Genomic DNA, 13,935 nt, shown 5'->3' with positions numbered 1-13,935 from the left:
AGTAGAAGGACTTCACATAACTCCAAGTGGAAAAAAGAAAAACAAAAATGAAGACAAGATTTGTACATTTTCTAGGCTACTCAAAGTCCAAGAAGATCTAAGTGGCGTTCAAAATTCATACAAAATAAAACAGAAATGATGCCATTAATCTGTGTGGGTCTTTATATAAATATGTGGCAGATAAATGATTTTACTAAGAAACAGTAACAGTCAGGCAAATTCACACTTAAGACAGCATATTTCTTAACTGGTCAGAATCCTGACTTTAAAAAAAAATTATTTAATGTCTCCCATTAGTTTCCTATCAGAGATGTAAGCCAGTGTCTTCCTTACTCACATACTGCTTCCTCCAGTTATGACAGAATAGCCTAAGAATAAAAGTACATATTAAATCTATTTATTCCAATCAGCTCCCGTTTAAATCAGCATGAGTCACATACCCATTGATTTGATGTTCCTTAATTGGTCCTTATAGCACTGCTTTATTCTGATTATTCTGTCATTTGGCACAAATGGTGACATGCTTCTAAATGGTGTACAGTGAATTTACATCTCTGTTAGTTTAAATCATTACTCTCCATCAGATATCTTCACCCATCATAATCTTTGTAATCTGTACACTAGACTGCAACATGCCCTGTGTTTTTGTAATGTATATATAGGCCTGTTACAGTGTCAATTCTATAGCTTGAGAGTCATGAATTACTTTGCCCTTGCTTCATTTCCACTAATGCAATCACCCCTCTCCCTTCCTTACTGCATTACCACCTCTTCCTGTAAAAGGAAACAGAAGGAGAAGATAGAAAGAGAAAAGAGGGGGGGAAGAAAAGACCAAAGTAGGGAAGAAAAGAGAGATGACAAAGAAATAATTTCAGTATTGCCAACAACAAAGAACGCTGTTCTGCTCCTCTCAGAGCAAGCTCTGCTTTGCTTCCTCTCCTCATCCCCCACAACTCCTCACTGCACTTCCCATTCCCTGCAGAAGACTGCAGAAGGATCTCTGCTGCTCACACAAACTCCATGCTCTCTACAGGAACATGTGAAGGACATTCCTTGCATCAGTCATGTTTACATTCCTACATAACCTTGCACCAAGTGTCACACAGTGAGACAGCAGGTTTTTCTTGGAATGAAAACTGACAGTAAGCAAACTATGCTACGTTGTTACCATACATGTTTCCCTTAAGCTTTCCACACATTTATCTGTTTAAAGGTAGAAAGTTTTAATATCTTCACTTATTTTTATTAATCTTTTGTATTTGTATAAACTTTGTTTACAATCCATATGCCAAAAACCCCAGAACACATCAGAAGAATATTATGATAGTAGCCATGCCGAGCATCCAAAATTTAGGCAGTGATGGATTTATGGCTACCTGTGCAAGTTTTATACATTTTTTCCCTTGTGAATGTGCAGAGCTCACAGTCCTCATTCAGCACTCATTCTCTCACAAACAACTAACAGCTGATGCCCTAACAGGCACACTAGGCTGACCTAAACAAAGAAGCAACAGTTCTCTTTCAGAGTTTCCTATTACCTTCCTCCTTAAGTCACAATTATTTAGCACACTATCTTCATACTACTGTTGTGAAGAGAACTGATGTTCTTACCTCATTTTACCAGTAACTAAAGCATAGAAACATCAGAGTGAGAAATCTCCATTCACCTCACTACAAGCACCTCTGATGTGATTTTCTGCAATACTTAGAATTATATAGTATTTCATACAGGAACCAACATTTTAAGCAAATCACAGATGTGCAAATCTTGCTCCCAGAAAGTGAAGAACAGTCAGAGAGAACTTCTTTACAGTCTGTACTTGTGAGCAACTAACAGAAAATACATGTTAGAATCAAGAGTGGAATCCAAGTCTCCAAAAGCATCCTTAACCAGTTCATCCTGTGCATCAGTCTCTTATGAACATTACACCCTGGGCAGCCAAGTAGTGGCAGGGGATGAGGCACACACTTTATCAGGGGTTTCACAGGTATTTGCCAGCAGAAGAAAAAACTTACTGAAAGCTTTAGAGAAAATGTAGTTTTAAACAAGTTTTGGTGCTTGTTTTGGGCAACTGGTACAAAACTCAGGGCTGACAGTTCTGTCTGGCTTTTCTAATCTACTCAATACTCAGTTCACAGTGGTTTGCTTCTCCTGATGTGGCTACCAGATCACCCTCATTTCCTCGCATTTCCACCCAGCCATAGTTAAACTATTTTGACAATTAAACCCACATTTTGCACATAAAACCCCAAAACAGCCTTGTATTATTTAAACCCAGCATTTCTTATCCTAGGGAATACCATACTGATTCCTTTACGCAACTGCTTTCCCTTCCAAAGAACAACTAAAAAAAGAAGCATGCATCCATATGCAAATTCAGAGCCGCTCCATGCCTCTACCAAAAACTTACGGAAGTCCAGAATTCACAAAATTTTAAAGCTACTCTTGCAGCCTGTCTTTAGAAAGGTTTACTCATGTCAAATTCAGCATCTCCTACTGTGTTTTCTGCCTGGCAAACTGCTTCCTTGGATTTGTGCAGCTGATTATTCTTGAGGATAGAAGCCAGCATTTGTTGAATTGCACCTTATTTTTCTGCATAGTCTGTGCTATTGGTTAAAGTAATTTAAAATTCTTGTCCTGTCTTCCAAAGTGCTTGGGGGCAACAGGCTTTGGTATCATTTGCAAATGCAATTCCTTCTATTCATCACTGAACAGTACTGAAAGCACATGTTCTTCCACTGTAAGCAGCTCATAGTCATCATCCATTCTCTGAGTTTGTAAGAACCTTGTCTTAGACAGACCATATGTTCAGAGCATTGCTGCCAATAGAGGAGGATTACAAACACTCTCCCCTTTTGATACTTTTTTGCTCCTAAATTTCCCTTTGCCCTTCTTGTAAAGGAGACCACATGGGTGGAATTACAGTTTCACACAATTTCACTTTTTTCCTCCTTACAATGGCCAAAACACTGTTGTCACCCCAAACTCCTATCTTTTTAATAATTTATGCATTTTAAACATTTGCAGAGACGCCTGACGTCACTGCAATTTATCCCTTGCCAAAATTGCAACTGCTCTTTGCAGCAATCATTTATGACATTTGTATACAAAGGCACATAAGCCCCTTATCCTCCACACTTTTTTGTTCTGGACATCATCCCAATTTTACTCTAAAGTAAGATTTCTAACCATTATTACTGGAAAGCTACATATGTATTAGAATAAAAGGTTCAGTTATTTTTAAGGATGTAGTAGACATAGGAAATTTGGGACTATTGGTAAGATCATGAACAGTGCTGTTTCCTACTTAATATTAGTTTAGTGGAAGAGGATTTAGAAGAAAGATTATATACCATTAAGGGGTTAAAAGTATCCCACATGTACAGGCTGAAAAAGTTAATTTGAATCAACAAACTTGTGAAGACCTGCCTCAGATACAGGTAAAAACCTGACACTCACATTAAGAACTACATAAAAGATAAATTTAGCTTGAAACCACATTAGGGCATGAATCAGAATGGGAAGCATTACAGTTTCCATCTTTCTCCCTGACTGAAAGTATTTAGGGAATGTGGTCTGACCAGCATGCAACAACAGAATGTACAAAAGCACTTACTCTCTGGCCACTTCAGCTCAAATACGCTTCACAACAGGCTTTAAAATTCATCTCATCTCAGAGGATTCTGCTGCTTTCTGAAAATGTGCCTAACTTGAACTTCACATGTGGTCCTCATTTAAGTGCAAATTAACCAATTAGCAATTTAAAGTATGCTAATAGTTAATTTGTATTTGAGATACTTGGTCTTGAAATGTGTTAAGGCCTGACCAATAACTCACTTTTTTCATAGCTCCAAAAATGCATGCTCCATCTTAAATTCACCTGGTAATTGAGTATTTTTATGGTTACCAAATGTACAGATATTTGGCATATTCAAAGCTTGGTCTGGCAATTTGATAACATGCCCTTTAGGCACACGAAATACAAACCCCATTTTTTTTCTGAATTTCATGAAATCTTGTTAAACTGTGATTATCAGTCCTCTGGATGCCAAGAAAGTAATCATGTCTTCTCGCAGACTTTTTGCATTGAGGTGCTAGGTATAAATATTGCTGTAAAATCCCAGCTGCAAAGCAGTCAGGTGTTTTGAAAGTAGGGTGTCACTCACAATACTATGGTGAACTAATTGAGACTGGATATAATTAGTTTTGAATACTTGATTGATTTTATCTGATAAAAACTGTTTGTCAAAGGTCATGCCTACATTCAGACACAATCTTATTTTTAAGATGAAACTTGTATGCAGGCATGATTCCATGAACCCATAAGTGAAAAAACCCACAAATTTAGGAATTTTGATAATTACGGAATATATCCATATAGAAGTAATTACTACAATTTGAGGGACAAAAAATCTTAAAAGAATCATAAAATTTATGAAAAATGCCTGTGCATGCAATAAGGTACAATAAATATGGGAAGCATTAAACAGCTCTGCCATGTGAGTATCGTCAGGAATTAAACTTCAAGAAAAGTGAGCCATGCTTGGCAATTAGCATCAGCACTGAAATGACAGTGGCCATCACAGTGCTGGTTATCTGTGCTGGTAGTGTGCAAATGTAGAGAAGACAGACCAAGCCCTCAAACTGGTTCATGACTTACTCTGTCGAGCGCACATGTCAAAAATGTATAGTGTAATGATATACAGCCATATCAAGTTTTCTATAAGCATCTCGTTTAATTAACTGAAGGAACACATTTGTCTTGCTTTCTGATCTTTATACAGAGATAAAGTGTCATTTCCCTGCAGTCATATTTGAAATCTGTAGTATAAGGAGCCCCAAGCTAAACACGTGCTGAAGGGAACAGGTGCAGGCCATCTAACTTACTGGAGGAGATTCTGTCTCAGCATTCCTCCACACTTGCTGTGCTTTGGTGCTTATGCTCATCTGATTGTGGCGACGTGGAAAACAAGCACACTGATGCTTTCATGCTTGTCCCCAGTCAGAAAACCATTTTAATCAGTCACCAGTACAGTCTGTGCTAATGGAAACACACTTAAGGGAAAGTGCTCTACACTTATTTTTTTCATAATTCTGAATATTGAAGCCAGATGATATTCCAAATTTTCTGGCTAAAATAAATGAAACTAGAAATTCCTTGCTGAGGAAATTTTTTTTTGTTTGACTGATTTGAATGTCATGCTACCGTTTTTCTTGCAAAGAAAAAAGTTAAAATAAATAATTTGCCTTTTTTTTTCTCAACTAAATTTTAGGGGAAATTCTTAGAAAATAAACCAATTAGATCCCAGTTCTCACTGGAATATAAACATAAGCTGTACACTTCTCAGTGAACCACCACTGGCTTTGATTTTCAGTTCTGCACACCAGGTAAAGCAGTCTCATGTGGCACTCAAAAGTAGCATGGAAGAACCACGATGCTAACTTTAGCCCTTCTGAGGGATTAATATGAATGCTTGATGACATTAATCCACATTTGCTCATTTATGTTTAGCGATATGCTTTCCATGCATACATATACAAATATTAATTTTGTATTGAAAGATAATTGTTCAACATGATAACAATTAAACAGCTGTAACCTGTCTTGTGTTAAGTAATGGAGCTGCAGGCAAGCTTAAAACAGATGGTCTTACCCACCCATGCTTAATGTTAAAGACTTAAAAAAGAGGTGTTGACAATTCTGAACAAGAAGGCATAGTTATAATGCAAATTGGCAAATTTGCAATTTAGATTATGATAAAGCTAATTTAGTCTATAGAAAAAATTAGGCTGCATTGTAAAAGTGAGTTGTTTCACAGCACATCGATATAGCAGGTTCCCCACCAACATAATTAATTACTAATTTCATTCAGCTAACTGAGTTTAATGGAAAAGCAGCTGGAAAAGTATTCATATGTATGGGCTTCCTATGACAGTTACCTTATATACTTATGGTACATGACAGTATATCACAAAAAATAATAGACTTTCTGAAATAATATGTGTTCCAATCTCACAAAACAACTACTCAGACAGGAGAGGGTCACTGAACTCATTGCAAGCCAGGACAGAAAGGAAACAAAAACATACTTTAGCACAACTCAGTTATGAAAACTTAATTACAGGGCAGATTTTCATCCAGGCTATCACCTAGGCACCAGCTGTGCATCTGCTGTCTTGTATCCCATTGAGATGCAGGTTGAGCTTCAAAATATAATACATGGATGCTCACCTCAGACCCATGAATGTCACTTGCAGACCAAATAAACAATTGACACGTGAGTTTCAGTAGCTCTGCAGTGAACTGTTGATTTAACCTGTTCTCATACAGGGGATACAGGAAATTGTGAAAATTACATTAAACATTTTAGCAGTGCCTAAATGTTGTGCGCCCAGTGCTGTGACAGGACAAGGTGTAATGGTTTTAAAGTAAAAGAGGGCAGATTCAAACTAGACTTAAGAAGGTTTTATTCAGTTGGGTGGTGGAACACTGGACCAAGTTGCCCAGAGAGATGGAGAATGCCCTAGAAACATTCAAGGCCAGGCTGCATGAGGCTCTCAGCACATGAGGCTCTGAGCGAATCTATTTGAAGATGATGCTGCTTACTGCAGGGGGGTTGACCTCTAAAGGTCCCTTTCAATCCAAATTATTCCATGATCCTATGAGTTTATGACTACAGTTCTCCAGAGGGAAGAGATTATAAGCAACTTAGGTGCCTTAAATTGTTTAGTGCTTGAAACATACATTGCCTATATCTAGTTCAAACCTCTAAGATGATAAACAATAGCACCAGGGTTTGAGTTTTGCTAATTCCTATTAGATTCATTCATCAAAATGCTGAGCAAGTACTTATCTCTGAACATCTTTGATATCAATATGTGGAAGGCTGCATTCAGAGCAAAGGCAGTGGCTCACAAGCGTGGCTGACAGCAGGTGAGGTATGGAAGTTGCACCATCCTGTGCCAAAGGCCCATAATGGAACAGTGGATATCAGCAACAGACAGCAGGTTTACTGCATCAGTCCAAACAATCTTGTCCACCTCACTATACTCACTGCTTCAAACAAACAGACCTCCCCTCCTCCCTCCTTTATTTAGTCTACTCTGTTCTCTATCACAAATGAAAGTATATAAAATACATATGTATATTATTTCTCCAATCCAGTCCTGTCATCTTCAGCCTTAGGGAAACCCTGAGGTTCAACCCAGATAAGCAGATGTCTAAATTTTTTTTTCTGAACAAAAAAAAGCATACCTTTGCAATCACCTACAATTTTTCTTCCCAACATCCTGAAGTATTGAAATACATTAAAAAAATGAATGAAATAGGTATCTGGCAGTTTAAAGTAATTAGCATTTCCTAATTCCATTTAAATATTTTGAGGTATATGTAAAAATCAGCATAACTCAAGAAGCAATCTAAGATTTAAATGACATTAGAGAGAAATACAACTAAGGACTAACTTGCTTTAATAAGGAGACAGGTTTTTTCCTTCATGCTATGTTTTAACACATATCAACTTACAATGCAAACAGTGGGCTAACTGAAAATGAGACTGGACAGACAGTTATCATTTAAGAACACAAAAATTGTCAGCTAAGGTACAAAACATTTTTTTTACCATTTTGAATGGCATTCATGCTTTACAAAAATACCATAAATTCTTTGATCAAATGAGTTATGGATTGAGATGATTCAGTATATATTTCAGTTTGTGTCTCTGTGAGTAATGCATACACATCTGCCCCATTTTGAACATCCAGCCAGAGGTCTGGAGGGCTACTCCTTTCATAAAAAGTGAATAATATGAATTGCCCTTAAGATTTACAGTTTCTTTGCAATATTCCTTTCTCAAAGAAGCTGTTAATTTTGGCTGCTGCACTTCATAGGGCTTCCAGCTAACAGCTGCAACAAAGAAACACATTTGCATTTCTAAAATACTTCACAGTACCTCAGCTAAACGGTTAATGACTTTTAGAAATGAGAAGGGTGCAATTGCTTATTTTTAGACATATAAAGGGGGAGTGAGTAGGCTTCTTTCATACATATAACACAAATTATGCAAATATTCTGCTACTAAGTAGAGAGTTGTAGGTAGCATAAAATGCCTGGATTACATATGGAGGGTGACAATAAAAAATTGGTTTGCATAGTCCCTTGTGTTTTGAAATTCATTGCTCAGAAAGAGCTACTACCTACTGTAGGGTAGATGAGAGAAAAGCAAATTGACTCTTCATCTGCCAAGCTAAGGAGGCAGCAATTTTTCCCCCACAAAATTGGAATACTGTTGGGAATGAGCAATAAAATGACCTGGATTCTCTGTAACATGGAAAGAAACAGGTCTAAAAAAATAAATCTAACAGCAGGCTAAAGCCTGTACCTCGTTACTTGCCTTGGAGGCTGTAAGGGCAATATAAACAAATCAAACTATCTTTACAGCAGCAGCCAGAAAGTAAACACCCATTTAAAGAATAAACAGGTGGAAAGACAAACCTGCTTGCCCAGTGCTGAGGAAAAACTTGTTTGTGCTTAATATGTTGGAAAAATTGTTCAAGAGCAGTTCATCCGTGTATAACTGCAACCCTTGAAATGCTGCCAAGGTCAGTGAAACCAACAGCAGAGTGATCTGCTGAGTAATTGCTCGTTGGCAAGTTAAGGCAGTCAGGGGAAAGGCTTTATCCGACTTCTAAATATTTACTTTCTTTTATTGTTCAGAAAGCAGTTCTCTCCCCACCTCTCCACTCTCTTTGTCAGCATGTTTTCTGGAAGCTCCTCAAAAACATTAACCCTATTGATTCTCGCTCTGCTTCTGCAGATGCATCTTGATTACCTCTCCCTCATATGTTCGAGCAATTTCATTAGTAAATAACAAAAACTCCAACCCAACCAACCAACCAACCTTTACAAATCAATTGTGATTGCTGTAAAAAATAATTCTGAAGTCAATCTTATTACTTTCACACCTGACTCCCTTCTAAAAAAGAAAACCTTGCCTCATCTTCTGGACACAGTGACGTGGGTATTAATTAACACAGCTGTAATAGGCCCTCATTTTCCCTGCCCTCAGAGCTCTTATTTACCACTGCTTCTCTTTTACAGCACCACCACCTGCCCCTCAGCCAGGGCTGTAAAATACCTGGGAGCACAGCTTGGGTTTTGCTATTTTCTAGATACTCATTATAGTATTTTCTAGATACTCATGTCCCTGTTATGGCTTAGCTGTGCTAACACATTCAGAGTTAGAGCCCTTCCAAAACTTCCATGGAAGTTAAAACTCTCCAGGCTCTTTTTCGCTTGTGGCAAAAGCAAATCATGCTACATTCACATCCACTGCAGTTAGACTTACTGTCCTATCCTGTTGCTTCAGCTACATCACCTCTTTTAACCATCTCTTCTCCATCTATCCAAACACAGAACCATGTGAGATTTTTTACTTATTGGACTTTTTTTGATTTTTCAGATTATTCCTGATTTCCTCATCACTCAGCGTTATGCTTGCCTTTGTCTGACCTGTGGCTACTTCTTTTGTTGCCAATTCAATCCACCTCAAAGTGCTTAGCCATGATGCTTCTCATACTTGAGCGATGTGCCCCATGAATACTGCAGTCACAGGGTTAGTCCTGGCATGGCTCTAATGAGCTTCACGCCATGCTCTCCACTCACCAAAGTGCAAATTAGTCATCTGTTATATGCAGAGCATTGCCAGCTCCTCTGCCTGGGCTTCCTACCTGTTGTCATGCAGAAGTTTTTCTATGTGGCTCTGCCAAGATAAAAAATTGTTTGGATAGGACCCTACTCCACTGTTACAGACCTGCAGCATCTTACACAAAGGGGCATTAGTGCGGAAGGGAATTTCTTAGCACTATAGCTCCATGTTTTCTTAGTGCTCCTATTTATATGCATGATTTCTCATGCTAGCTCACTGTCAAAGTCTGTGTAGTGGAGAAGGATATCCTGCTCTATACAGGACATATAGACTCTAAATGACTGGGTAAAAAAAGCTCCATTGAGAATGGTATAGTAACTTCCAAAGGTTTTCAGGCACTAGAACTAACTTTGTTACAGAAACTGGAATAAGGGTGGCTTTTTCCCAATCAGCTGTATTAAACTGCTGTTACGTTATTGACACGTAAGAAATTTGACAGTATTCTAAAATAGAACATTATGTTGACAAGAAGATAATTTTGGGCAGTTAGGTATTTTTTACATGGTGGAAGTGACATTTTTATATAGGCGAGTCACTTTTTAGTGCTTCTTCTCCTTAAAAGAGAAAAAAAGAAAGAAAAACAATAGGGAACTTCATTTTCAAAAGACATAAAGCTATCACATAAAAATAGAAAAGCACAAATCAAATAGTATATTTACCGTTCAAAATAAAAGTAACCTCCTGCTCAGTGAAAGGCAGTTAAAGGGAAAAGACTGAAGAGGAAATTCTTCCACCTTCTCTTCATGGCAAGCTAGCTATGAAGAACTTGATCAGCTATTATATACCATTTCCTTTCTTAAATATCAATTCATTTTCCCAGACTGACACATGCAAATACTCTCTTTAAAAAAACACTTTCAAAGCCATACACTTGTGATTGAGAGGCGGCCAGCAGCGCCGGCCAGTTGCGCTTTGCAGTGCGGGCAGGGTAAAGCGCAGGCAGCCTACCAATGGTGCAGTGCTCTCCGTTCCATCCCTGGCTGCACTCGCACTTGCCGTCCTTGCAGGTGCCGTGCTCGGCGCAGCGCGGGTGGCAGGCGCGCTGGCTGCAGGCTGCGCCCGTCCAGCCCTCCTCGCAGCGACACGCTGCGCCCACGCACACGCCGTGCGCGCCGCAGTCCGCCGAACACAGCTCTGCGGACAGGGAGAACAAGAAAGGCATGGAAAGAATGAGAAAGGCAAAATCTTTGAAAGCTAAATCAAAGGAATTTACTGCGAAAGACATTTTCACTTGCGATTCAACAGTTTTCAGATTCAACAGAGAGCACAGTTCTATCTCTTTGCTAATGCTCTTCTGGTTAGCTGGCAGACTTAAGTGATGTTTAAATGTTCACAGATCTTTTGCTAGCTTATGGTAATTTTGAAGCACGTTTCTTTGTGGTCACGTTTGTCTTAAGTGTAACCTTTTGTATCTTAGATTATATGGCACTCATACCTACCAGAAGTTACACTGTACTCACAGTGACAAAATGACAAAATGTAAGGTATACCTTGATCATTGTCTGTGGTGAGTGAAAATCTACTATGGCGAAGTTCAAATTAGCAAGGTTTCCCCTCCACACTCTTCTCCCTGCTTTCTTTCAAAGTTGAAATGTGCCATTACTGACACATTTTTCATTATAAAGAATCAGCCTTAGTGAAACAAATTAGCACTATGCTGACACACTGACACATCTGTAAAGTATAAAAGATCATTTTACTCTTTTACTTTCAGTAAATTTGTATCAGTGACAGCTATGAACAGTCTGGTTTCAATAATAATTTGTTAAAAAAATAAATCAACATACAGCAATTTAACTTGTCATTTACATATAGTAACAGGATCTTGTATCTGATAGAATAATTGAAAAATATTTTAACAGCCAAAGGTAGTCAGAGGCCAAACAACACATATTAAGTCTCAGCTAACACAAGATGATAATTTACACTGCCAGATTTTGTATTTACCATTTTGGTTCATTTAGTCAGACTCCAGCAAACTTTACTTCTGCTAAACAGAAAACAGAAAAACAAAGAGATACAGTACAGCCTGAGGGACTTTCTACTTCCTTGGCATGCAGCTGACTGTAGCCATGTATGGTTCACAAAAATACTATATTTAAGCTTTTTTTCTCTTGCAAAAGACAGCAAGTAGTTCAGTAATAAAAGATCAAATCATTTTTAATAGCAAAAGAAACTTGCATTCAGTGCAAGAAAGGTTTCCAGTTTCCTCATCAACAGTGTTTTTCTCTCTGCTGTCTCAAAGTGCTGTAGAACATAAAACAGTATCAATGAGCTGTAACATTTCTTGTAAGAAACAGCCCAAAACCTTTATGGAGAAAGACAGCTGTAACTTCCCCCTCCTTTCCCTCCCACCAACTATATAGCATTTTATATCTACTTTGAATTAAATTTTTGATTAAAAGATGCAAGATGGTTTGATTAACTTGAGTCACAAAACGTCACTGCAGCTCCAAGAAAGAAAGGTTTATTTCTCTTCAATCTAATCAATTTTTCATTAGGGTGAAGGTGTTTATCAGCTTTTAGCACACCAGCTTTGAGCAAGGTGCGTCAATCTTTGTAATGAATTTATTAATTAATTTAATTGAAGTGGAATTGAAGGGCTAATTAACGGACAAACTGCTGATGAAGATAGAGGAAAGCTCTGCTGATTTCAAACCTATAAAATCCTCTGATGGAAGTAACTCATTCTTTTCTTCATCTAACAGCTTAACAACATGTTTATGGGCAAGATTTACTTTTTTTAGTGTACTGCTTTGAAGGTCATTTTGCACTGCTTCAGCAAATAATCTCTGCATGTTCTTACAAACATTATTTTTTGAGTCTGACACACTTGAGATATTTGAGATCAGAAATATTTTATGTTAGTTTAAAAACAAATCATTCCATGAAACATAAGTCAAAGATGAAGCGTAACTGGCCATCAAAAGAAGCGCAGAGGATGTGTCAGTATATAGGGGATCCATGTTTTGCCTGAAAACTAGACAGGGTCTAACACAAATAGCCATTTTTAGTGCTAGAAACAGAAAGGGATTTTTTCTTCTAAACAAAATTCACAGAAGACAACATTTTCTTCTCTTTGTCACTTTTTTCTTGCATGTTTGGAACTCAATCACTCCCGTATGCATAAACCATTATGAAGTACCACAGATCCTGGTCAGGAAGTACATTTGTTTCAAAAAGATGGTTCCTCATGAAAAAGTTATATTTATTCATAAGCTGGCATAAACTCAGCTAGCCCATGTGTTCAGTTTTCATTAACAAAACGTCTGAGTTCTTAGATGAACTGGTTTAGACAAATACATGTCTCACAGTTAGACATGATTTCTTTTTTGATATGTGGCTACCAAACAAGATTCTAAAAACTCGTCTTCGTCAAAAAGTTGCTGTCATACTTTATAAATATTTAGATTTTGCTCTCTGTGCTGGTACCTCTAGTTTTCTCCTTTTGTTTCTAAGCTCAGACTATGGTTTTAATAAGCTCAGTTCCATATTTCAAGAAATTCCTCTGCTTCTTCACTTGTACCAATTCCTTCCACCCTGGCAGCCTGCATTCTCCTTGAAAGCTATTTAAGACTCATTCTTGCATTCCCTTTGCCTTCAAACTTGAATGCTCTCTGCTTTTCATGAAAACTACCTCAAATTAGCTGGAGAGATTCTTAAAATGTGAATGCCCCTGGTTTCACTAGTGTAGTTTTAAGTTTCTAAGTAGATGTGTTAGGAAATATGTATATCATGCAAAGAACATTCTGAGCTTGCTTGTGAAATACCTGAAGTTGCCAGACGAAGGCAGTTAAAAGATACAAACAAATACATTGATTTTCAAATCTTTCAAACACATCAATTATTTTGAACCTTTGAATCAATTTACAGTTCATGCTGAAGTCAACTCCAAGAGATCAATCAGCTCAGCAGGTCAGGTCCTAACACAGTAATGTCATTAAAATGCTGCTATTCAAGGCATCAACATTTTATAAAATGCCAGTGCTTTGAACTCTTACCATTGGAGCAATCTGGACCTGTCCAGTTGGGGTCGCAGGTGCAGCTCCCACTCTCCTGCAGGTAGGTGCCATGCCCAGAGCACTGCTCAGAGCACATTGTCTTCAGGATCTCACAGCTGCTGCCCCCCCAGCCCGGGTTGCAGTGGCACTCGCCGTGGATGCACACACCGTGGCTGGAGCAGCCTGGGTCCAAGCAATCCGCTGCAGGGAGAGGACAAAGAGCAGC

The 13,935-nt window shown here is 38.2% G+C and overlaps 1 protein-coding gene across 39 annotated transcripts in view; it reads right to left on the bottom strand.

Moving 5' to 3' along the window:
* Positions 1–13,935, bottom strand: part of TENM3 (teneurin transmembrane protein 3) — a 1,287,129-nt gene that overhangs the window by 69,309 nt on the left and 1,203,885 nt on the right. For all 39 annotated transcript variants that reach the window (XM_074541312.1, XM_074541314.1, XM_074541319.1 and 36 more), the window contains 2 exons: positions 13,710–13,910; positions 10,657–10,842 (listed from right to left, as the gene is read on the bottom strand). In XM_074541312.1, coding sequence (XP_074397413.1) covers positions 10,657–10,842; positions 13,710–13,910 — 387 coding nt within the window. The remainder of the gene's footprint in view (positions 1–10,656; positions 10,843–13,709; positions 13,911–13,935) is intronic.

Source organism: Zonotrichia albicollis, chromosome 5, assembly GCF_047830755.1.
Source record: "Zonotrichia albicollis isolate bZonAlb1 chromosome 5, bZonAlb1.hap1, whole genome shotgun sequence".
NCBI classification, from domain to species: domain Eukaryota; kingdom Metazoa; phylum Chordata; class Aves; order Passeriformes; family Passerellidae; genus Zonotrichia; species Zonotrichia albicollis.
Note: the sequence above shows the minus strand (reverse complement) of the source record. Positions and strands in the feature narration are given on the sequence as shown.